The following is a 25,097-nucleotide window of genomic DNA, read 5'->3' on the forward strand; positions in this document are numbered from 1 at the left end:
GCAGGATCTTATTTTATTGATCTTTTGCCCACATCATATTTGATAACAGGATGCAAAGATGGTTTTGTACTGTTTAATTTCATTCATAGATGGGCAAGAATATTTGTCTTTTTATACAGTATTTCAATAATTCTGAATACAGATAGAATTCGTTGCCTGAAATCTCCTTGAACTGGAAAAAAATGGGTTTTACTCACATCACAACAGTATATTGCTATAGTAAATATCAATAGTGCAGTGAAGGAAAATTTGCTATTTGGCAGCCAACTACTGAAATTCTCTCTGAACTCTTGACTTTAAAAGGTACTGAGAGCTGGTAATGCTCTTTTCAAATATAACTGTGATCAGAGGCTAAATCAGAACTTCAGTCAGATTTGCAGAAAGGAATGCACAATGTTGATTAAAAGGTATGCATACTTTACTAAGTTATTTAATTATCTGTGCCTATTCTATGTTATGCCATTATCAAGACTATATTGTTTTAAAGCAGATATTAATCACTATTGAATAATGGAGCTTTTCAATGGTACAGTTCTTAAAATGCCTATATACACTTCATCTGCCACTTCAATATTACCTGTGAGTTCAACATATCAATACTATCCATCAACCTGAGATGAAAAAACCCTACCTCAGTACTTCTTTGAAATGTAAGGGGGAAAATAGATGGGTGACTGCATATAAATTGACTGAAATCTGTGCAGACCATTACATTACGACTTTTTCTTTTGCAAGATAAGCAGAAAAAGATTTTTAGTGAAAACATAAAGTTTTTGTTTCATTTTGTATTTGGCAGAAAATACAACAAAACTAAACAGATGAAAAAAGTTAAAAGAACAGTTTTTTAACACCAAATTCGAACCTACCTGATAGTTTGAGTTGTATGTTGGATGCCTCAATGAATGTGGCATTCACTTTGCTGCTTGTAGTATTGAACCAATCAACAGTCAGAGTAGCAGGCTGTCTTTTTCCTAAATATTCATAAAACCCTTTCCACAGTGAATTTATAAAAAACACATCTGAGGGAACTAAATAAAAGCAGGCAAAAAAGAAACAAAGAAAGGAGTAAACTACAACAAAGTAGCAATCTTTCTAGCCATACTTACATTCTTCATTTTTTCTGTTACAGCATCGATCTACTGTTCTAAGGAGGTATTATAGTAAAAATATTACAACAGTAAAGACAACATATCTAATGACCTTTCCACACAATTGCCTATAATATACGACACCTCTCCATTACAATGTATGTTCTTAAATAACCTCACACTTCATAGCTTGTGTGCTCCAGTGAATGCCCTCAAGACTGAAAAATAATGGTCTCTTCCCCTAAAGCCCTGTAGCTTTAAGGTATGATGAAAAAAAGGAGAATAATATTCTGAAGTCAGGGATTCCTGGAAGGAGATACTGTCTTACGCCATTCCCTTTGTTTCATGAATCTATTAAAGCAGCACTGTGTGTGATTTTCAACCTAATATCAATTGAATATTCAACTGAATTCCCTGAATTCCAGATACAGTTTAGCACAAGTTTTTTATCAGTCATTTTTAGATGCCACATCTTTTCTCCATACAATGTTACTGCACCTGTGAATAGTGATGTTGTCAGAGCAGGGAACTTTTTTGGTTTAAAATAAAGGTCTGTTTCTCAGAAACTGTGATTTGAATAATGTGAAGTAAAAAAAACTATAAAATGAAGCATGAATTATAAGAAGAAATATATATATTTGGGTCATTTATTTGACATTATTGGTATTTTTCCTCTCTATATAAAAAAATAAATTATTTACAGGTCACTAAACGTTACATTCTAAATATTTGGCTAAATTTATGACAGAGTAGAAAAAGTCTCTCATTCAACAGTATCTGCAGTATTAACATCAATTAAAAAGGAAACACAGAAGAGAAAAAAATTCATTTATTTCTGCCCTACGCATTCCTGTATTTCTCCCATATACTCTGCTGTTACGAAATTTGGGGAAGACTTCCTTCAACCATGACAGTTAAGTTAAACAAACAGTTAAGTTGGCCAAAAGAGACCAACCCTCCTCCTGGCCAGGCAGCAACTAACGTTTCCTGGCAGCTTCTAACAAGCCAAAATAGACATTTTTCCACTTAGTTCTAAGCTTTTTCTAGCATTACAATTTGAGAAGTAAAGCTTTAAGAATCAAAATAAAGCTTAGTAAAAAGAACTGTTTAATCAATCACATGATGTCTTGACAAAATGACAGCCCTAGCAACTATTACAATTCACCCTTACTATCCATGACCACTACAAATGATACATGCTAAATAGCTAAAGACTGATATTAGAAGTGTTTCACACTCTTCTAACTAAACTTTTAAAATAAATTATTGATTTTTTACATTTTATCAAACTCTGGGCACCTGTAAAGGCAGTTGTCTATATTGAAGGAAATTTATCAGTATCCTGTGTATCCATTTTGAATAAATTCCATGGGTATTTCCTCCTCCACCTAATCACTGATTGCAAAAATTAATCAAAAGGAATCCAGGTCAACAATACCATATATATTTCCAACAAAACATACTGACAGGCAGTGCATCTGAAAATCTGATGACTGATTAGCTTTTGACTGTCTCTTAATCATTATTACACTTCCTAGTATGCATTTCATAAGGAGAAACAATAATAACTTCTTCAGTGCCTTTTGCCTTCAAATTGTGCAAAAGCCACAAGCAAATGTTCAAGCTCAGTGTGACATGATTGGAAAACATCATTAGTATGTTGTCTGTACCATCACTGGATTCCAAGCGAGTGGAGACCCACTATATGGTTTTGAGTACAACAGCTTCAAATAATCTTAAGTAAGTGCTCCATTTTCAAAGCAAAACTCAGTGCAGGACTGGGGCTTTACACAAAGTAACCTCAACTTAATACTAAAAATCTGAAGCATTAAATTTCAATTCATATCTCACAGTCCTTAGAATTCATATATTTTCTGCAAATATATGAATTCTGTAAAATGTCTTTCAGACTCCATTTCCTACATAGTTCTCATTGCTTTGCTACAGTAGTCACATACAGTAAATTTGAAACCTGGCATTTTAAAAATAAGTTATTTTTAGTTGTCTTTGCTTTTAATTAAAATTGTGTGTCTGAAGTTATTCTCATGAAGGTGAATATCTAGTATGACTGGTATGAACCTGACAGGTACTATGTAAGACTTTTATAAAGGAGCAGACACCATACTTCTTTTGTCACATTCAACATCTTCAATATCTAGTTTCTCTAACCACTCTAACTGTCAGTAATAGCTGTTAATCTTTGTGAAATAGTACCATTGACTCGGTATTTACAGAATTTGCACTTGCTGCAGATGGACAGAATCAGTAGGGGAAGAAAATATCTTTCTGCTTCCCCAGCCATGTTTTTGTAAAAGGTTAAAATGCAAGTGCTGCAGTCCCACGGTTGCTGCTGAGGAATCGGAGCAGCTCTGACCCAATTGTGCCAAGCCCTTGCAATGTTCCTGCCCTTCCCACACACTGTGGGCAAATGCAGAATGAGAAAAATGAACTGGGTATTATTACACTAATACTGCACCAACTGCAGATTCTCCTCAGAATGTGACAAATAGGGAACTCCATGGCTACTCATTAAAACAGCTTCCTAACTACTTTTGCAAAGACTTTACAAAGCAGTGAGAACCATGGGAACCAAACAGAGTATTGTAGTTCTTAAACTTCACGTGGGTATTGTGAGAATTCTTTAGCTGCAACTTATACTCAATTACAATTTACAGTACTGTAAAAATGATATTTATTATTGCTTATGAAAACATTAACTGGCAAAAAAAGGCAATTTAATAAACAATAATAAGCATAATATGTATTCAGATATCCAAAGGTGGGAAATCAGACCATGAACCTATTCTGCTACAAAACCTCTAGTTTAGCAATATTAGCTTCATTCCATTTAAAATACAGATAGCAGCAAATGGAATTTTACCAAAAGCCAAGATAACAAATTAAAGAAAATGCTCCAATACACAGTGTTCTATACTAAAGAGGTTTCACAATATTAAAAGACATAATAATCGCGCAGACTTGGTTTTTAAAAACAGCTTAAAGGTTTTCCTTGTTAATTACTGTCATTTTTTACACCGTTTCAGTTCTCTGCTTACTGTTATTGGCATTTTCAATCATAACATTTCATTTTTTAAAAAATGCCTTTCAAATAGTACTTACTAATCAAAACTAGTTATAATGGACATGATATGGTGTGAATTGATACTGATGCTCTGCATAGTGAATATATTTAGAAACTTGGTCTATATTTTAATTTGGCATTGAAACTTCAAAACCTGTGTGGTAGGAGATTAATGCATACCTTAGGTGCTCAGTGAGGTGAATCCTCCAATAAATTAAGACTGTATATTAATTATAATGAATGCACATTTTATCCTGCTTTATTGTGAGCCTGTAGAAGTAATGCATTTGAGAACTCATTTATGGTTTCACCTGACCCTCTCACTAATAAACTCACCAGGAAGGTTAATTATTAGCAGAAATACCTTTTTATCCCATCTACTCTACAGAGTCCTTCTGTGAACTGCCATGAGTGTGAACCATTAATCTTATTTTCCCTGCAGCTTGCTAAAATTCAGAATGTATAGTTGCAAGCTCATTTATTTGGTGCAAACTCTGCTAATTGTTAAGTAAGTCAGTAAAAAAAAAATCAGGCCTTTCATTGTCTGAAAATGATTAAACCTAAGAAGATCCACATCAAGGATTTTTCAGATGTATTTGTCTATTTTGTCACTGGCAGGAGGAAATGGTTAACTGCACACATGTCCATCAGGAGGCACAGAAAAGCGGCAGTAGTGTTTGCCCGCTGCTGGTGGTCCACACAGATTAGGAAACCCTATCTTAGAGTACCTTGAGAGTTTCCATGAAATGGAGGCCATCAGAATTTCCAAAACTGTGTTTTGGGTGGGCTTTTTTGTGGTTTCTTACAACACTTGCGAAGTAAAGGGCAGAACTTTGACTGAACCCACTCCCTGCTATTACAGTCTACACTCATTATAAGGCTCTCTGTTATAGCAATCTCTCTGATATAAAACTATATCAAATCTGAGTTGTGTCTATATATGCTTTATTTTTTTGGCTTGACAGGGGGTTTTGTGCAACTCAGAAAACTGGTACTTTAGAAATTAAAAAAAAATTATCTGGGAAAGAATTTCATAGAATAGGTTTTACATGGCAGCTGTTATTATGAAACACCTCAACATTTATATTCCTTTGAAATGAGTAATGAATACTTAAATTAAATATTGGAAATATTTTTATTATCCATAACAAACTAGGGTGTAAATCAATTTAATTTATTTAGATCTAAAACTCTTCTTGTATACAAACCTGGAGTTTTAGTTATTGTTTCATTAACTTCTCTCACTCCTTTACCTACAAGTAAAAAGACAAATTATCATTTTCATGAACATATTTGGTTTGTGGTTTTTTTTTAAATAGAATGTTAAAACAATGCCTGAGGGATGCAATCATCTCTTATCCAATAGAGCCATATTTAAAACAGAAATAACTGGTCTTGAATACTTTACATGTTCAAACCTATACACTTACACAAAACTTCCAGAAAATAATAAAATAATTTAGGTAAACAACATTTTTACTGTGGAAAGTTGTCTGGCTAGCCAAGTATTTCATACATTTAGGCCTCAAATTTTTATATCAGTCCCAGTGCTATAAAAGAGAGCCTTATAGAGGGGACAAATACTGTATCTAATTATGAATAATAGTATATTAAATATAGTAAAAATTGTGTTAATAAAGATTGACACGTTTATGACACAAACCAGTAAAAGCCAGATAGCTGGATTAAGATGACAGGATCAGATATCATGGGAAAGGATTGCAACCGGTGCCATTTGCTGTGTTTCTGGTACACTCAGTAGTTATGTCCATTGACCCTGGCCTCATATTATTACCTACTTTAAAAAGGTTAGTGTCCTGCAGGAAGATTTTGTCTTGCATGGATTTTTTTTCCTTTAGGACCAGAAATTCACTGATTAGATGGGTCAAGTGCTAAGAAAGCACAAAAAGTGTGAGGCACTCAAAGAGAATTATACCTAGAGACTGTAAGCCAATAAAAGAAAAAATTCTTGCTTATAGAAACTTTTCTGTATTTATTTTGATTTTTTTTTTAAAGAAAATCAGCAAAAACATAGAAGATCATTTATCTCAAATTATTAATTATATAGTACCTGTGAAAAATCACCCTTTAAGGAACTAGAATAAGAAGATAAACGTTTATGTGTAGAACCTATGTCTTGACAACGTTGAAACAAAGAAGTCTACCTATACATTAATGAAAAATCAAATATCGTTCAAACATTAAATCTATTTAGCATTTTTGACATATTAAAATTAAAAATCATGTTGCAAACATCTTTCCCATGGCATCTGACTATTTTCCCTTTATTTGTATTCTAAATATAATTTTATTTTTCTGACTCAGGAATTTATAGCCATGTTTATTTGCAAGTGAAGAGCAAAATTAGTCCTCAGAACTATATACTTAGAGTTACTCTAGCAAAACTATATGAAATTTACATGGATATAAATAAAAGTGGAATCTGGTACAAAGTTGTATTTATTTTTTTATTTTATTGTTCATTTTTATTTTAGAAGATTTTCTTAGACAAAAAGCATACCTGAATTAAACTAAAAGCCAAGCTATGAAATATCTTTTTTTGTTCCTAATAGAAAATCATACGTTAAACACTGAACACATTGAAATACTCTTTAAAACTGTGATATAATGATAAATACAGTTAAATGTAATACTTATATTGTTTAGGTTTTGTTTGCTGTTGTTAGGGGTAAACTTATATATGTGTGCCTGTGCATTTTCACACACATATCCCCACATTTTCCTCCATGAATTCTAGATGCTATGGTCACTTTGATTTCTTTACTGTTTCTTTCATAAAGTAAAAGCTGTTGTGTCACATGCGTCTTTAAATAGTAAGCGGAAAAATCCTACTATATAAAATAAAAACGTCAGGGAAAATGAAATCCAACCAAGTAGGACCCAACATATCACTTGAGTAATGACTTACTTTTACAAATAGGTGATTTTCCTGTCCATTTCATATCTGGTTTACATGTCCGATGCTCTGATCCACCAGCAAGAAAAAATCCTGGCTGACAGGTATACACCAAAGTATACCCTAAAGTAGGAAGATCTATTGCTTTCACATCTACATGTGCCGGAGTCTCTGGCTGCCTGCAAGCATGAGCTGCAAAGGGTTTTTTACAGTTAGAATAAGTGATGGTAAACAGTTTCCATAGGATTAGAGTATGTAATTTGAAATAAATGCATGCCAACTTATTCCCTTTCATTATGTAAACTTTGTACATGTTTCAGAAACATCAAGTAGATATTACTTGTAAAAGTAACACTCTGAGTGTATAGTTTCATTATTGTGGGAAGATGAAAATGATACTATCACATATTTTTAAACAATAAACCAAAATTAAATCATGATAGCAAACAGAAAAGAGTTAAAATGAAGGGAAGCACATGCCATTGTACATGGTGCAATGATTGGTCCTGTGAATTATTGTACTGTCACAGCTTCAAGAATTGCTTCTACTCAATGTTTTGAAAATTACAGAGTGGTTATTGTGCTAAATAAATTAATTATAAATTTCAGTTGAAATAAAGGCTGCATAGGAAGGGTTTGTCATAGTACATTGATTATAGCAGATATGGTTGCTCAGTATGCTTCTTTCTCTGTGCTCCATGGTGTTCATTTGTAACAACCCAAAGATAATTTGAAATAGGATAAGAATGTAAGGTCATGCTAATGAATTATTTTTAGCTTAGATCACTGTATTTTAATACAATAGTTATTTGATGTCCTCCAATCCATACAGAGCTATAAATACAATAATCATTTGCATACCCTTGCATAGCCCAGGAAAGCTGAATTTTGCTGAGTCCTAGTTTATGATTCACAAAATACTAGCCAACAAAATAGCCCCATGCACATTTCAGGACACTTTCTGTTCTCTATTAATCCAACACACACAAAAAACCTAGATTAATTTTAAGCAGCTAATGCAGTGGGTTAATGAGCACACATTTTTCTGAGTAAACTGATAGGATTATTGTGAACTTCATGAAAAAAAAATCTGAAAATCTTACTTCAAATTAATATCCCAAATACATCTTTGGTCTTAGAATAGGAAACAAAAAACCATTTAAAAATACTGTTTTAAATAAAGCTTACTTTCTTGCAGCATAACATTTACTATGAATTTCCACATGCATCACTTTGTAACTCTTTTAAAATTGCACAATATTCTAACTCATTAGATAAGAAACCAGACTTACGAATGCATTCAGACTGTATGCCACTCCAAGTTAAGTTGGCAAGACAAGAGCGGGTGGTAGATCCTTGAATATGATAACCTTTTCTGCATCTGAAAAAGACTGTGCTCCCAACCTAAGAATCAAAACAGAATATTAGATAAAAGAGGTATCCATCACATGTAGTCAGATATCAAGACAGTGATAAGCTCCTAGAGAGATATTTTCAAAAATAAAAATGTCCTCTTTTTACAGTGTCTAGAGTTAAACTTTTTTTTTAATGTGATGAAAAGTTGAACAACTGATCTTTAGCAACCTTACTTGAAAGCAGTAAGTGGAAAAATATTGACAAGGCTGTGCACATGGAAAAGAACAACACTCATACATTTCAGCTTATTAGTTTGTCAGTGTGACAGAAGCAAACTAAATGACTGAGATGTCTCTCTTCCCTGTACATCATTGCATATATTTCGATAGAACTTGACCATAAAATCTGTTTCAAAGGTTTCTCATTGTGCCACTTGACTAAAAACGTTTAAGAGGAAAAAGGTAAAAGAGAAAACTATGAAGAACTGTTCCGTCTATAAAAAAATGCACTAGAGAAAACTCCAGGCCACAATTTCTTACACTGCATTTGTTACTCTAAACTACCTAAGTTTTACTTGCGATGTTCAACTAGCAGAATGATGTTATGGAAAGCCTTCCTATGGTCAACTGTGATATGACCTTTCTCAGAAGAAAATTGTCTTTAGACTTCCGCTGAGAATAGAAAAGCATGAAAACTGGATACAAGATTGCGTGTGGTGAAGAATTTTCATAACATATGAGAGAGAGATTATGTGGAAAGTTCTAGTAAAATGGACTTATTGATGGTAATGACAAAAGTAACCAGAAAACAACTCCAGGCCAAGATATTTAAGGATGCGGGGCTGACCAGTTAAGCATTGCTTTCATTTTGGATAAAACATCTTGGCAATAAATATGATCAGATTAAATTAAAAAAAACAACAAACAAACACAAAAATTAATATTATTTGAAATTGTATGACTTATTAATAAAGTAACATTACATGGACAAGTGCAAGTAAGTTGCAAATGAGTAGTGATCGATGCATATTAATAAAATATCTTGCAGGTATATAAATGCAGATAGCTCTACACTGCAGATGTCATAGAAGGACTTCAACAGACATTAAAAATGGGCAGTTATCTTCAAAAGTGGCTACCTGTTAACTGTATACTCAGTTACATAAAAACAGATTATCATGACAGATGTTCAGCAAATGCAACACCAGTTCTTCCTGAAGTGGCTTGGGAAATTCACTGGTATTTTTAAAGGTCAGTTTACTGATACGGCTTTGTAGACTTATCTCTTTATAACTATTTTTAAACATATTAATCTCTCTATCTTGCCAAGGACACACAGCATGTCCGTAGTATAGACTAGAACAGAGTGTGGCTGGTCTTGACTCTAAGTCATCTTGCTTCTTGTGAAATTGCCAATTCTGGTATCAGTAAGTAATGATGAGCTGCAAATCTTTCCTCACTGATCCAAAAGACCAAGCAAAAAAAATAATGTCTACGTTCAAGGTAGTTACAGAGTTATGTTTCTTTCTCATTTTACAGGTAAAAGTAGAAATAAAAGCAGTCCACTCTGTATAATCCTTGGCTGAAAAACGTTGGAGGCATTTGTAACAGTCACAGTCCAGTGAAGCACAAAAGGCACAAAAAAAATCTTTAAAGGTCTGCTGCCTGCCACCACACCTTTCTGTAATGAGGAAAGACTGTTAAAAGCTGGTTTATAGAAGCTTGGCCAAATCATACAAACAGGAACCTTCGCTAATCACATATGCTAAAAAAAACCATCTACTTCACAAGTAATTGGAGAGAAGTCTACATCTTGCTGTACCAGATAGTGACCTGAGAGTGAAAGCACATAGTTGAGAAAGACTAAATACAGAACAGATGAAGACCTACTATTGCCTCTAGAGGTGAATGAGAAGAGAAAATTAGCCTTCATGTCTGACAGACATTAGAACAGTGAATTGGCCAGTAGAATTCTGGTATTAAAGATAACATGTGAGGCATATAAAAGCAGGAGAGAAAAAAAAGACACCCCCCCCAATCAAATTAGGCGCAAAGGTTAGAGTTGTTTTTGAAGTGACGATGGGGACAGGTAAAGGGTCAAGATGAGACAACAGACAGAAAGCAACTGCACCTATTACTAGAAGAAGAAGGACCTTAGGGGCGAGGCCACAAGACGTGGCTAGGGGAGAAGTGCCTTGGCATCTGCGAGCTGGGCAGGAGCAGAAGGGGAAGAAAAGAGCTGAGAGCCCCAGCAATGACAGCAGCATTGCAGGAGACAGGGGGTACCAATAACCAGAGGAACTTCCAGAAAGGATTTTTTGAAAAACAGCTCTACTAATTTGGTTGTAATACCATGTGGCACACTGCCCTAGGTTCAGAAATAAGCATGAAACCCAAACAGAACATATTTTAGATTCCAATCACAAATATTTATACCTGAAGAATCTATCCACATGAGGTTAATCAATCTATATAATGACTGTGGATTGGTCATTGTTGTACCTACTTCTATTTCCTTGGTCACTTTTCTGACTGTCACTTGGTAAACTAATAACCTGTAAGGAATTTGGAAATTATAGAAAGGACATTCATCACAGAGAACCTGGATCCGACACATAGAATAATTTTATCTTCTCTGACTGAATAAAATGTAACATGAATTGCTAATGTAGTAAAGCTACTTGCTGACTTTTTTGTCAAGGACTACATAGCCTTTGGATCAGACAGGTCTTTGGTTGTTAGGTATTTACTGACTATTCATCAATGTATGAAAGAATTATGATCATAAAGCAAAGTAATTATATCATGTCATATCATATTAGGTAATCAATTTATAAATAGTCTTCCCTACCGAAGTCTCCTAAAGGATTGAACACATGATATATTGCAAGGTTAGAAGTTCTTTCTTTAAGCTGCATGTTAAAAAGAAACCTCAGAATGAAGCATGAGTTTTTATTAAAAAGGAGTGGAAATTTCCCAAGGTTTACATCAGACATTTAAGCCTACAGATAATTTAATATCTTTGTGATTATTAAATGCATCTTCATTTTAGAAAGGTAATAAATAGAAGAAAGAATTACCTCATAACCTCTAGAACTGTTTTGTATTCCAAAATGCGGAGTACCAGGGTCTGTACATGTATTGTGAGCTGGATCTAATGTAAAATGTGAAACACGACAGATATTATTATGGTATGGAAAGAATACTCTAAAACTATTTGCAAAGATTAAGTCACTTCATCAATGTCTAGTGATGACAAGAATTGACTTTTTAATGAAATGTGTGTATTTCTATATATTACATTTGCATTTCCAATTAAATTTCCAAGATAGATCACAGTACTTCAGTATATTCCCACTATTTAAGGGTATTTTTTGCAGGTATCTTTGGCAGTGTAGACTTTAGAGTTAGGATTGCATTAATTTTTGCTGAGGTTATCCTTTTAAACCCTTTTGAATACATAGTATATCCCACTACTCACAATGCATATAGGAACCTATAGGGAAATCTTTTTCTTCTCTTCTTTCCCAGTGAATAGCTTAATGGTTAAGTTAGATTTCTAAAATACCCCCCCAAAAAAACCCAAAAAACAGAAAACAAACCCAAACACAAAGGCAACCTGCTTTCTTATAGCAAGTAAAATACTTGATTTTTTTGATAGAATTTTTTCTATGTCACCAGCAAACAAAAGTTTCAAATGGCCTACTACCTCAGTTGTTGCTGGTGAATGAAAAGACAGTCCCCTCACAAAAAACAAAGTATAACTGTTTATCTGATGATCAGTTTCATGAGTGTCATTTAAAGCAGCCTGAAACTCTTTTTGATTCAGCAATGTCCACTTCACATTCTGATGGTGTACTTGCTTTGGGGTTGCCCAGTCACATCCACCAGGTAGACAGCACAGGACTTGATCTGATGGATCTTTCTGTACTATGTGATTCCCTCTTGGCAACCAAGTCTGCTCTTGTGCTGACATTGCATTACAAAAAACGCAACTTGGGACTATATTTCATCTGTAACCACTTCTAGTTTTCTGTACAGGGAAAATTGAACTTATCACGTACAATAATGTGATATGTTATATCACTCTTGGTCAACTTCCATTTTCAATGTTGACCATCAGTAGAGCGTAACAATTCAACTGGACTGATATTTACCAAAGGCTTCAAAAGTTAGGTGGAGCTTGACCTAATGTGCAAGACTAAAAACCAAACACACTCTTGACCTTGAGCTGCTTGAACAGCTAAAGCACTTTTTACAAATTATCATCAGCTGGAATGCCATTGCTAATAGTAGACACATGGAGCTGAATTGACTTTTTAAGGTATGTCCCTTCTGAAGAAACAGTAGGGCAAAAAGGAAGAATTCTCAAAAGTATTTTAAGGAAATTATCAATATCTAGAAATAGAAAAGTTTGCTATCATTTGCCATCCTATGGTACTTCTAGGCATAATTCTAGATTTTGTTCACTGATCTTAATTTTCAAATTGCTTAACAATTCTATCTGTAAATATTTTAGATGGTCTAACATTTTCCTTTTACAATAACATAAAAACTATGATCTAAAAGAAAAGCTTATGCATTTGATGCAGTATTTTCCAAGGACTTCTATATTACGCTATATAAAATATAAATAGAAATGTCATTGTGGCATTTTCAAATTTGATTTTTCACAATAGACCTAAGATTTAACTTTTGTAAACCTTCTTGCCTCTATTACAAAACACGGACGTAAGATGGATTGCCCAGTTCATAAAAACTATGGACAGAAGGAGTTTTGAATTCTTATCAAAGAATTGTATTGAGTGTTAATGTCTTAATTTACAAATACAGGCTGCTTTCAATAACCATGTTTGCCACCTTTTCCCAGAGTGCCCACCCCAGCTCTTCCACATAGCCAATGCCTAAGCCACAGCAAAATATATAAATGGGCTAGAGTCTATATCTGAATGTGTTTGTTTAGAAATATCAAAGAGGATTTTTCTGTTATAACACTGAAATAATTTTCTCTAGCAAGTCACCCCAAGTTGGACCAAATTCTGATGTCAGTGGGAGTTACAGGTGTCCAGTATTTCTCTCAGTTAGTGTGATAATGTATCAAGCTAAAAGCCTATCAGTTGCACATCAGTCAATGAGAAACTGATAGTACTTGGCAGTTCATCAGAATTTCAAAAGATCAGACCCAGCACACTTCATCCTTTTGAGCTGTACAAGCCACTTTCACGAAGTCCAAAAAGCTTTTTGATTCAGGACTGATTCTGACGAATGCCTTTAACTCTCCAGTGACAGAATTTGGTCTTTAATCTGCCAAAGTCTTCTGCATATCTAAAAGATTCTAAAAATAGATGGAACAAATTTATGCACTTGCACTTATTGACATTCTGCATTTCCAGCAGACAAGCAATCATGTAAATCTACAACTGGCTTCATTTGTGATTGTGTTTATCCTAAAATTTTTATACTCAAAATATAACCTTATTTATCTAGTTCTTTTTATATTACACAGACATTTTCTATATTTGGAAAGTTAATTGCTAGATTTATTATAGTGTAATAGTTTATCAAGAATATTCCCAGTAGAAACAGTGTAAGTAGTGGAAGTTATTACCAATGCATGTTGGCTGAATTCCACTCCAAGTACCGTCTGCTTGACAGAATCTTCTTGAAGATCCTATCAGAATAAAAGGGGGTCTGCACTGAAAGCTAACTTCAGATCTGTAGGTGAAACTTTTTCCGTTGAGGCGGCCTTCTGCTGGTGTACCAGGATCACCACAAAACACAGCTGATACATAAAAAAGGAAAGAAAAAAGTTACTGAAAACTGCACATGCTTCAACTGAATCATTCTACATTGTTTTATGCACAAGTCAGGCATACTGAATATGAGTGCAAATGCTATGTTCATTTATCTGTGTAGGATTGTAGCTCAGATAAATTCTTGACAGCAATTTAAAATTAATTGTCACTGTTATAGTTATTATAAGCATAAAAGTTAACCTGGAAAAATAGACCTTTTAATTGAGACACTTAAATGCTGATTAGATTTGGATGACAAAGTAATCTTAGAGTAGACAATGCTATATTGTAATGCTTCAAAATTTATCCAGTTTTCACATCAGTCACCCTCAGATGAGTAGGCAGGAAATTTTTGCCCTAATTAAGTAAAAGGAAAAATGTTTGTCAGAGTCCTGACAAGATTTGAAGCACTGAAAGAGATGGGTTGACAGATTTAGAATCAGCTGAAAAAACAAAACCAAACAAGATATGAGGGTATGTACTCGCCTTCAGGAAAGAAAAAAGAATTTAGAAAGGAGAGCAAGGCTATAAGCTTAAGTGTTAGGATCCTTGTTTTCACCTGTTAATGGAAATGGAAACAGGGAAGAAAAAAGGAAAAGTTTAAGCAAAAATTTTAATCATGCTTACCACAAGTCAAATTCAGAACATTCAGAAAGATCCTCAGTAAGGCAAATGGTGATGAGTCCAATTAGGTAATAAGAGATGGAGGTGACTCTTGGGGAAAGGAAGAAGGCTATGACCTTAAATGGGCACAACCATTCAATTTTATAACAAGGTATGCTTTTTCAAAGGAGAAGGGAGACTCCTGCAGCAGTCCATGTATTACCTGATCTAGCTGAGTTTTTTTTAAACAGTGAGAAAGTGACTGTAGCCCGAGACAACTCATTGTAGCTTTGGTGAAGCCCAACACAACTGTACCCTGAAAACTTACGCAAACATTGTGGGATGTCTCCCCGCCAAACTCCTCGACCCTCACAGGAGAGAATAGCTGTGTTAGATAGCTGATAGCCTTCTGCACAGCTGTAACTCACACTGGCACCCCAGCGATAATCAGATCCTTCCACTTTCCCATAGAGTACCGGTGGAGGGGGGCCACAGGTAATAGCTGTGTCACAAAAAGAAAAGTTATAATTTCAAGACTTTATAGGGTTTAGGAGAATGCAACAAAATATCGACTCATACTTTTGAAACCGAAAAAAAAAAAATATGTCATGCTGTTCAATTCCAACAAAGCATTCCTGTGTTGACAAAGCAGCCTGTAACAGACAGAAAACCAATTTAAATACAAAAATACCACCTCTAGGTTTAGGAAGTCCCTGAGCTTTAGCTTGCTGGAAGCCAGAAGAGTATGTAGCTTACCTAGTTCTGAATCTCTTCCCTACATATTCATTACTGATCATTGCTGGCAACAGGCTACTGAGCTAGGTAAAAGTTTTTAAGAAATATGATTTATTTCAATAAATATGTTTCTATGATTCTACGATCCTAAATATTTGCATTTTATGTTAAACTAATTTTGCAGCACTATTTAAAGCCCTTAATATGACTTTGTTCATTCCCCTGCTCATTTTCTAAGGCTTTCAGCACATAATGGATATTGACTTTACTGGTAATTAGTGGCTAAGACTTTAAAAATATTCTGGTATTTTCCAGCTTCTGAAAGAGTGCCCCAAACGATGAAATCTGGAATGACCATGTTTACATTTACACATCAGTTCTTTCAACAAAGAGCACAACCGTAAAATCACTCAGTCAGTGATTTTCACAACAGAAAATGCAGTCGGTTGAATACATATGCCAAAATTTAATTAGTAGGCTAGACTTAGACATCACTTTAAAGCAGTGCTAGATGAGTTGGCAGTCTAGGCCTTTTAGAAGCAGAAGATACCCTAGGCTGTTAAATTTACTTCCTGAGCTGCTGTAGCAGTGCTAACAGTTTCCACCAGGCTGCCTTATTTGCCTTTCAGCCTCATCCCCGTTGTGACCTTTATGTTACCACTTGTAATTAGCTATTCGTAAAGGATCTTTTTGGCTATTTGTGATGACTACATTACTGCAACAAGGGATCTTTTCTAGAAAGCTTGGTTTGCAGGATCCCTTTACAGAATTTTGGCCATCTAATCCAAAAGGCCCCAAAAAGGAAAACAGGTACTTCATTCCTAGCATTTTAAATTGAGCACTCTAATAATTTTCATTGCAGACTGATCTGGTTCTACTGTAGTCATTAATGTCACTATTCTGACTGATATTATACCACAGCATATGTGCAAAAGAGATACAAATTTTACACAAATACTTATCTAAATATTTTAGTTTCATTTGCTTGTTAATTGTCCCAAATAAAGTTTTGACAATTTTTTGTAAACAAAGACAATGATTAGTGAATTTCACTTATATTATCAAAACAGTATTTGTAGTTCAGAAGCACACCTTTGCAAATTGGTTTACTCTGGTTCCAAGTGCTGTCTTTTATGCAACGCATGGTAGATGAACTGGCGGGCTCCATCAAGTATCCTGGATTGCACTGATAGCTGACTGTCTTATTAAAGGTAAAATCATTTCCAAACTGAATGCCATTTGCTAATGCACCTGGATCTCCACAGCTGATCACTAGTGAGGAAAAGAAAAAAAAGGATTTTATTTTTTTTTTTAATAAACATGTAATGAAACATTGAACTATGTACAGCTAATGTCCTTTTTTTGGTGTGCAAAACAAGAAGAATTTTTATTCATACATTTCACACAAATAAAAATGTTATCTCTGATTTTTGGCTAAAAAATCATATTTTGGGGGCATTGCAATAGTGTGGGCCAAATATTGTGTTCCTTAAATACATTAGCTTAGGCTGGTATGCTTTACTGCTACTGCAGACCGTTACATTAGTGGTAGTTTTGACAGGACTTTTCCTTCTTTCATACTGGGACCTTTGTCACATTATACCTATGTTGATGGTGCAATGTAATTCCAGTAGAGTTATGAAATTAGTCTTTTTTTTTTTTGTATCACTGTACTCATGTCCTGTGGGTCTGGCCTTGTCAGTGAGGCCACTGGCCCTGCTGACATTGCAGCACCCTTCTGCTCCCTGCTTGCTTTCCCTGATGGAGTAGCTCAGTCTTGCTGCTCCCTGATTCTTGGTCCTTAGCAGAATGGTTATCAGTCAGATAAACTCTAGAGGAACCCCTATTCTTAGGAATAATGTTATATTTTCAATGTTGACATTCATGAGGTAAACAAATACAGAAAAATTACCTATGCATCCATCTTAAAAGATAGTCCTGGAAACATCTAGCATGTATTAAAAAGGCATGTACCTTTAGATACATAAAATATTAATGTATTACAAGACAGATAAATGAGGAAAAAAAATGTGTTATTTTATCTGACAAAATAATCATTTTCAGTAGGAAGGCTGGATAACTTACTACTTCAAAGCTTTAGAGGAAGAAAGTTTATTTCTGACCTGTGCAGTCTGGAGCCGTGCCAGTCCATGTCCCATTAGCAGTACAATGTCTAGTAGTTAGCCCTGAAGTTTTGTAACCTTCCCAGCAGGCATAAATGACTGAGCTGGAGAATAATATTCCATCAGTGTATATTATCATACCATTGGCTGGGGTGCCAGGGTTCCCACAAGATACAGCTGTGAAGAAAAGGTTAAAAAAAAATCAAAATTTCCATGATAGGTGACTGATGGAAAAAAAAAAAGTCGGTCAATAGCCCATGTTTTAAAAAAGCTATAGCAAGTTTTACTAAGAAAATGTTTAATAGGTGTATTCTTGATTTAATATCTTATTTCTGTTTGTTAATATGATCACTTTACTTGCATTTTTTTTGTTTGTTTTTTTCAATAGCTGAGTCAGATAGTTTGCACTGCTTGTTCCACTCCACCCAATACAATCACTGGAGAGAAGAAAGCTCATTCAGGACTTTCTGACAGACCTGTGCCTGTTTTGCCTTTGGGCACATTTTTCTATTCTCTTCCTGTCTTCTGGTATCCCCTCTTTCAATTGTAAAAATGCATAAATAGTAAATTATGATCTTCCTGACCATTTCTTTTTTGAATCAAGAAAAGAACAGACATTCTGTTTTGGCCTCCACATCTTTTTGGCATCTGTAGCTACACATTAGGGCAATGATTATGTTTCAGCTTCGTACATCTGAGATTTGACAGTGGTTTATTTTGATTATATGTTGGGGGTTTGGGAGGGTTTAGTGTTTTGGGGTTTTTTTTTCCACTGGACCAGCCAATCATGAGAAGGATTTGTTTGTTTGTTTTGAATTTTTCCAACAAATTTCCTCTAAAGCATCTTTATTTGACCATTCTTGCAGAGAGGACACTGGCAAAAGTACGGTAACATTCCACTGTTGGACAGACACTACTCCTCTTCATAGGAATAAAATAAAACTACTTGGAGGTTAAGATATCAACAGGGTTAATCAAGAGTTGGTAAAGAAATGTGCATCTAAATCAAACCCTTTCTGTCAGTCTTCCATGGAGCATGAAGTGGTTTGTAAGACTAGGAGGAAATACTTCAACTGTCTCTTACACAACTTTCAAGAGCTGGCAACTCTTTCTACTCTTCCTACAGCACAATTAAGTGTGGTCTCTTGAGATGTGAAATGATTTAGTCTAATACTATGATATGACCAAATATAAGTATGATTAAACTTAATGGCTTGGAATATTGTGGTGTATTAGCCTTGGCTAACAGCCAAATGCCCACCCAGCTGCTCACTCACTGCCCCCTTCTCAGCAGGAGGGATGACAAAGCTTATGGGTTGAGATAATGAATTGCTTACCAATTACCACTGTGGACAAACCAGACTCAACTTGGGGACAATTCCTTTAATTCATTGTTAATTAAAATAGATTTGGATAAAACTAAGACAAACATTAAAACAAAACCTTTCCTCCCCTCTTTCCCAGGGTTAACTTCACTCCTTCACTTCAGGCTCCTCTACCTGCCCCACGAGTGGTGCGAGGGGACAGAGGATGGGGGGTTACAGTCACTACACAACAGTCTGTCTCTGCCGCTCCTTCCTCCTTAAAGAACTGGAGGAATTCCAATCTTAGTCATACCCTGAGCTGCATAAAAAGAAGCATGGTCAGCAGTCGAGAAAAGTGATTCTCCCCCTCTAATCCACTCTCAGAAGACCATGTCTGGACTACTGTGTTCAGCTCTGGGGCTCCCAGCACAAGAAAGACAAGGATCAGTTATAGCAGATCCAGAGGAGGGTTACAACAACGATCAGAGGGCTGGAACACCACTCCTGTGAAGAAGGGCTGAGAGAATTGGAGTTGGTCAGCCTGGAGAAGAGAAGGCTCCAGGGAGACCTTATTGTAGCCTTTCAGTACTTAAAGGGGGCTTATTAGAAAGATGGAGACTTTTTACCAAGGCCTGTAGTGACAGATCAAGTGGTAACTGTTTTAAACTGAAAGCAGGTAGATTTAGATTGCTCATAATGAAGAAATTATTTACTGTACGGGTGGTAAGGCACTGGAACAGGTTGCCCAGAGAGGTTGTGGATGCCCCATCCCTGGAAGTGTTCAAGGCCAGGTTGGATGGGGCTTTGAGCAACCTGGTCTAGTGGAAGGTGTCCCTGCCCATGGCAGGCGGGTTGGACTAGATTATCTTTAAAGGTCCCTTCCAACCCAAATCATTGCATGATGCTATGATAATAGTAATAAAACAAATTAAAGCCCATGTGCAGATCCTGGTCAACATACAACACTGAGCTGCATCAGGAAAGCTTGGATGCACTCATTAAGGCTAAATGTACTTATGGAATTTATGCGAAGACAAGAAGTCTGCAGATTCTTAACATTTGACAAAATGATAATTTGACGGTAGTTGACTATAAAATAAACCTTACAATACTTATAATACTTATTTTACTTATTACATTTCCTCATATTTGCTTAATTTATTGCATCTTCCTATTTATGTGAATCATAGAATCAAAGAATCACAGAATGGCTGAGGTTGGAAGGGAGCTCAGGAGGCCATCTGGTCAAGCAGGGCCACTGTGAGCCAGTTGCCCAGGACCATATCCAGATGGCTTTTGACTGTCTCCAAGGATGGAGACTCCAGCACCAGTCTGGGCAACCTGTGCCAGTGCTCAGCCACCCTCACAGTAAAAAAGTGTTTCCTGATGTTCAGACAGCACCTCCTGTGTTTCAGTTTGTGCCCATTGCCTCTAGTCCTGTCACTTGGCACCACTGAAAAGAGCCTGTTTCCATCGTCTGTGTAACCTGCCTTCAGATATTTATATATGTTGATAAGATCCCTCCTGAGCCTTCTCTTCCCTAGGCTGGACAGTCCCAGCTCTTTCAGTCTTTCGTCAGAGGAGAGATGCTTTCATCCCTTCATCATCTTAATGGCCCTTTGCTGGACTTTATCCAGTACATTCATGTCTCTCTAGTACTGGGGAGCCCAGAACTGGACCCAGCACTTCAGATGCTGCCTCACCAGTGCTGAGCAGAGGGGAAGGATTACTTCCTGCCCAAGGCAGACTGGGATACCATTACCCTTCTTTGCAGCAAGGGCACTTTGCTGATTGTATTTAACTTGTTGTCCACCAGGACCCCCAGCTTGATGGCCCCCAGCATAATAGTTATACTCTAATAGTTATAGATTATAGGATTCATTAAAATAAACACAATTTTCCAATTAAAAATTACTCTTGAGTATTACTGATGTTTGGAATAATACCTAAATGCCTTTGTTTTAATGAAGTCTTATTCACTTTTTATATATAAAAGTTTCAAACACTGAAGATGAAAATTCAGTGGGTTGGAACTTGAACTTGTAGGGGTGAAAATGTATTCTCCTCCTAATCTCATCCTTACTTATACTAAACAGGAAACAATTGAAGGAGAAGAGAAAAATTGAAAGAAAGGGGCTTTTTTCTTTGTTTGTTTGTGTTGTGGTATTTTGGTGTGGGGTTTTTTTGTTTGTTTGGGTTTTTTTTCCCCTGAAAACAGAAGGTTAAAGCAAAAAGATAAAACAAACAGTGGCACTACAAACACTGCTAACTGCCACTGAGTGCTGCTGTCCTACTATACTTAATGTCTTCCTGCAAGGGAAGAAGAAAGGACATTGCAAAACTTCAATTTTCTGTTGAAAATACTGATCCTGTCCCAATCCACTTTCATACAGTTATGGTCATATCTACACTGACAAGATTAGTCTGTGCTGAAGAATACTGCAAAAGAACAATTGTTAGATGAGGATACTGTGATAAAATCCCTCGGTGAAAAAATATAACAAATTTGTTACAAATATTTCGTCCTATCTTCCATTTTACCATTTAGTATAACAGACAACAGATACTACAGAATCCACCAACTCAAATGAATTAGATAAAGTAACATTTCAAACATTCTTGGAAAAGAAGAAGTAATTTTAAAACTCAATCTGAAGTCTTCCATTACTGCTTTCCAATTCTGACAGTGCATAAAAAGTGTAAATTTCTTTATTATATTTTTTATCTTATTCTAAAATGTGATTTCCATAAATATTGTCTGCGGTATTTCTTCTGAAATAGCTAGTATAAAAATAGTATAGCTTATAAAAAATTAATCTAACTTATGTGGAGAAATATACATTAATTTATACTTAGTTAAGAATACATTATTTTATCATCTGTTTGGTTCTTGATTCACAGACATTACATAGAAAGAGAAGATGAAAATATTGTATTGTTAGAAGATGGATGACATTTATTTATCACTCCATTTTCATATCTTCAGTCAGAAGAATTTGTTTAATTTTACATTTAACTCTGGTATCTATTCTCTATTTTCAGGCTCAATATTTGTTTAACTAAAATTATTTTCTCACTATCTTATAAATATATACTCCAAAACTTTATCATTTGGGATTTAGGTTTTCAAGCAAAATATGAACTGCTTGCAAATTCTTTTACATCAAATTTCTGCAGAGCAATATGAAAGCATATTTCTGGCATAGAATTTCTTTTTAATTAAAGAATAAAATGTTATTAGTAGATGTCATTCAATGGTGTTGTAAATGCTGATGGTATCAATACCTACCTTCACACACAGGCTGTATACCTGACCAGGAACCATTAAGCAGGCATGTTCGTTCTGCAGATCCTCTCAGCTGATAACCCATTTCACATGAGAAACGTAGCAGACTTTTTATTTTGAACTCATCCCCTAGTCTAGACCCATGAGCTGGTACTCCTGGATCATCACAATAGCCAGGATTATTTCCTGTAAAATACAACAGAGCAGAATTATTGGCAGAGATGTTATGCGCAAATGTAGTGGTAGTGAAGATACTCTCTTGTAAATCGTACTACTAACTGCATTGTTTCTGTTATAATTAATTACTTTTCTTCCAGTGCAAGGGTGTGAAACCAAAGCCAAAGATGAAAATAACATGTCTTTTTAGCCTACTTCTTATCTTAGACCTATACAGACCTAAAAATAGAATGTGATAGAAATAAAAGATAAAAGATAATTGTGGACACAGGAAGCACCTCTGTCTTTTTTTGTCAGTTCAACAAAATCATTGTCTTTTTGACATAAATAACATTTTCTACACCTTGTATTTTATTGTGCAACTTCTCTGCTAGTAATGACTTCTATTAACAAAAATTAGAAAACAGCAAGAGGGAAGAAAACCATATTCAAGTTTCTTAACAAATGTATTTGAAATACATGTATCCACAGAAAAGACTAAATGGTACCTGGTCCTCTGTGCCTGCCAAGAATGGAAAGGATACCTCATAATTTTCTTTATCCTTCAAATTCCTGTGCAAGTATTGGTTACAATTTTAGAAGAGAAAGAAGGTGCTGCAAAACAGACCTCTCAAACATGTCTTCATAGGTCTGATGAACCAGTCAAGTGCCTTATCAGATAAAGCAGCTGCTACAGGAAATGCTACCCAAGATAGTCAAGGAAGTATGATCTCACTATCAACAATTTATTATAAATTTTGACATAAAATATTATCTCTCCTAAATCCCTCTGTGTCTAAATTGTAGTTCATAGCAATATTACATTATCCTTTGTTCTCCATTTTTCACTTACACATCTAGACTGAATTTCTATTAAAACTATGGTTTGGACATTTTTTCTTTTTTTTTTTTTTTCCAAAATTTGTGTAAATAATTCTGTAAGTTGAAGTCTGTATCTTCTTACATAGGTTTTTCATCTTAGGCACACTGCTCAGATGAAGGACAAAATCTTGAACTAAGAAAAAACAATAGCAAAACATTGAGAAGACTCAAACTTTTATTTCAGAAATGAAAATTTTCTAAAGTCAGAAAATATGATTATGTGTGTGGCATACCATTTTCAGAATAGCAAGTTTGTGACAGACACTTTGATTACAATCATGCTTCCTCATAAAAGGAAACCAAGACACAGTTCCAGAATTCAAGGCTAACTTCTGGGCTTCGGTTGTGTCCACTTTGCTTAGTATTAGCTTCTTCTAGAATAGGTTGCCCTTGTCACCCTGTCGTATAGCATTTGGACGTAGATTTCCTTGTCTAAATACATGCTTGTAAACAGTGTGAGTGTCTTGAAGCCAGCTGGTATATTCTGTCCACACCTATACTGTTAAACTCACTCTCCAAAACCGGGTGGCTGTATCCAAAGTGGCTGTTGAGAACGATCTCCAGCACACACTAACTTGTAGAGTATTTGTGCATCGAATGAAAGAGTGCTAACTGGGATGAGTGAAAACCATTCTGGGGATGATTCTAAGAGTATAATGCTCTCAGTGATCAAGTACTAGCACCCATGACCTATGCCCTGGCCATCCAGATGTGGCCTCTGGATGCCATCTGCTTCCCCTTACTCCAAGATATTACTAATCCACAGACACTTTTGTCTGCTTAAAATGTGTGAAATAACATGAGGGCTGTGATTCAGGCTACCACTGGCATGTTTACGGCATGAAACAGATATGAGGCACATACTCTGGCTTGTGAATGCAAAGACTGCAGGAACTGTTCAGGGCAGAAGGATCTATGATTCTAAAATCCTGATGATGTCTCACTTTGCTTTGGGAATTTGCTGAGGGGATTATTCCGGATGAATGACCAGATTCTTTTTCTTGGGCCCACCTAGTTTTGTCTTGGAGAAAGTTTAAATTGGAGCTATGCAAGTTTATGGCCAAAGGGTATAGACAAAGGCAGTTATAGTATTATGAAGGTCTAGACCCTTTTTTATTTAGCAATGTAGAAGACTGCATATCCATTGCTGAAAAATGAGTGCGAGTCATCTTAAACAAAAAGTCTCAACTATCGCTTAACTCATATGATACAAGTGTCCATCACTGCAACAGGTCCCAGGTGACAACAAAACCTGAGATCATATTTATACCATCATGCATGCAATCATATATTAACATATAATAAAAAAATAAATCCCATGCAGAAGTAGACTACAGGTTTCAATTGTTATATTGGGACTTTTTTTCATATCCCTTATGTATAAAACCAATGAGCTGTCTCAGTTGTCCTGGGCACAATCATTCTTTCTCTGACATTATGAATACAAATTATTCATATTGTTTTTTTAATGGAGTAATCTCCTGAATACCTAACATGGAAAGTGTAGTTATTTTTATAATTCTAAATGCCTTAGAGGAATGAGACACTTTTTTAGGGTTTTTTGGTTGTTTGTTTGGGAGGTTTTGCTTGTTTTTTTTTTAATTGAGTTAACAGAGATAGATTTCTCATTTTCCTAGGGAATCACCTTGCTCTCAAGATGGTGTCACATCACGTTCAAACTTAGAAAAGTAAATTTGGCATCAGTAACAATGTTTTAATTACACTAGACATATTTTCCTCATCACAGGAGATGACTACAGTGGTCTTTAAT

General features: G+C 35.3%; 1 protein-coding gene across 1 annotated transcript in view; it reads right to left on the reverse strand.

Annotated features, from left to right (window-relative positions):
• Window positions 1-22,474, reverse strand: part of LOC104831295 (CUB and sushi domain-containing protein 1-like) — a gene marked incomplete at its 5' end in the record, with an annotated part of 34,149 nt that extends 11,675 nt beyond the window's left edge. Inside the window, 10 exons of the mRNA XM_010566763.1 lie at window positions 867-1,028; window positions 7,100-7,279; window positions 8,380-8,491; window positions 11,523-11,596; window positions 14,051-14,224; window positions 15,169-15,342; window positions 16,668-16,847; window positions 17,699-17,875; window positions 20,765-20,857; window positions 22,292-22,474. Coding sequence (XP_010565065.1) covers window positions 867-1,028; window positions 7,100-7,279; window positions 8,380-8,491; window positions 11,523-11,596; window positions 14,051-14,224; window positions 15,169-15,342; window positions 16,668-16,847; window positions 17,699-17,875; window positions 20,765-20,857; window positions 22,292-22,474 — 1,509 coding nt within the window. The remainder of the gene's footprint in view (window positions 1-866; window positions 1,029-7,099; window positions 7,280-8,379; window positions 8,492-11,522; window positions 11,597-14,050; window positions 14,225-15,168; window positions 15,343-16,667; window positions 16,848-17,698; window positions 17,876-20,764; window positions 20,858-22,291) is intronic.
• Between the last annotated feature and the right edge of the window lie 2,623 nt (window positions 22,475-25,097).

Source organism: Haliaeetus leucocephalus, unplaced genomic scaffold (genome assembly GCF_000737465.1).
Source record: "Haliaeetus leucocephalus isolate CR32 unplaced genomic scaffold, Haliaeetus_leucocephalus-4.0 Scaffold217, whole genome shotgun sequence".
Classification (NCBI taxonomy): Eukaryota; Metazoa; Chordata; class Aves; order Accipitriformes; family Accipitridae; genus Haliaeetus; species Haliaeetus leucocephalus.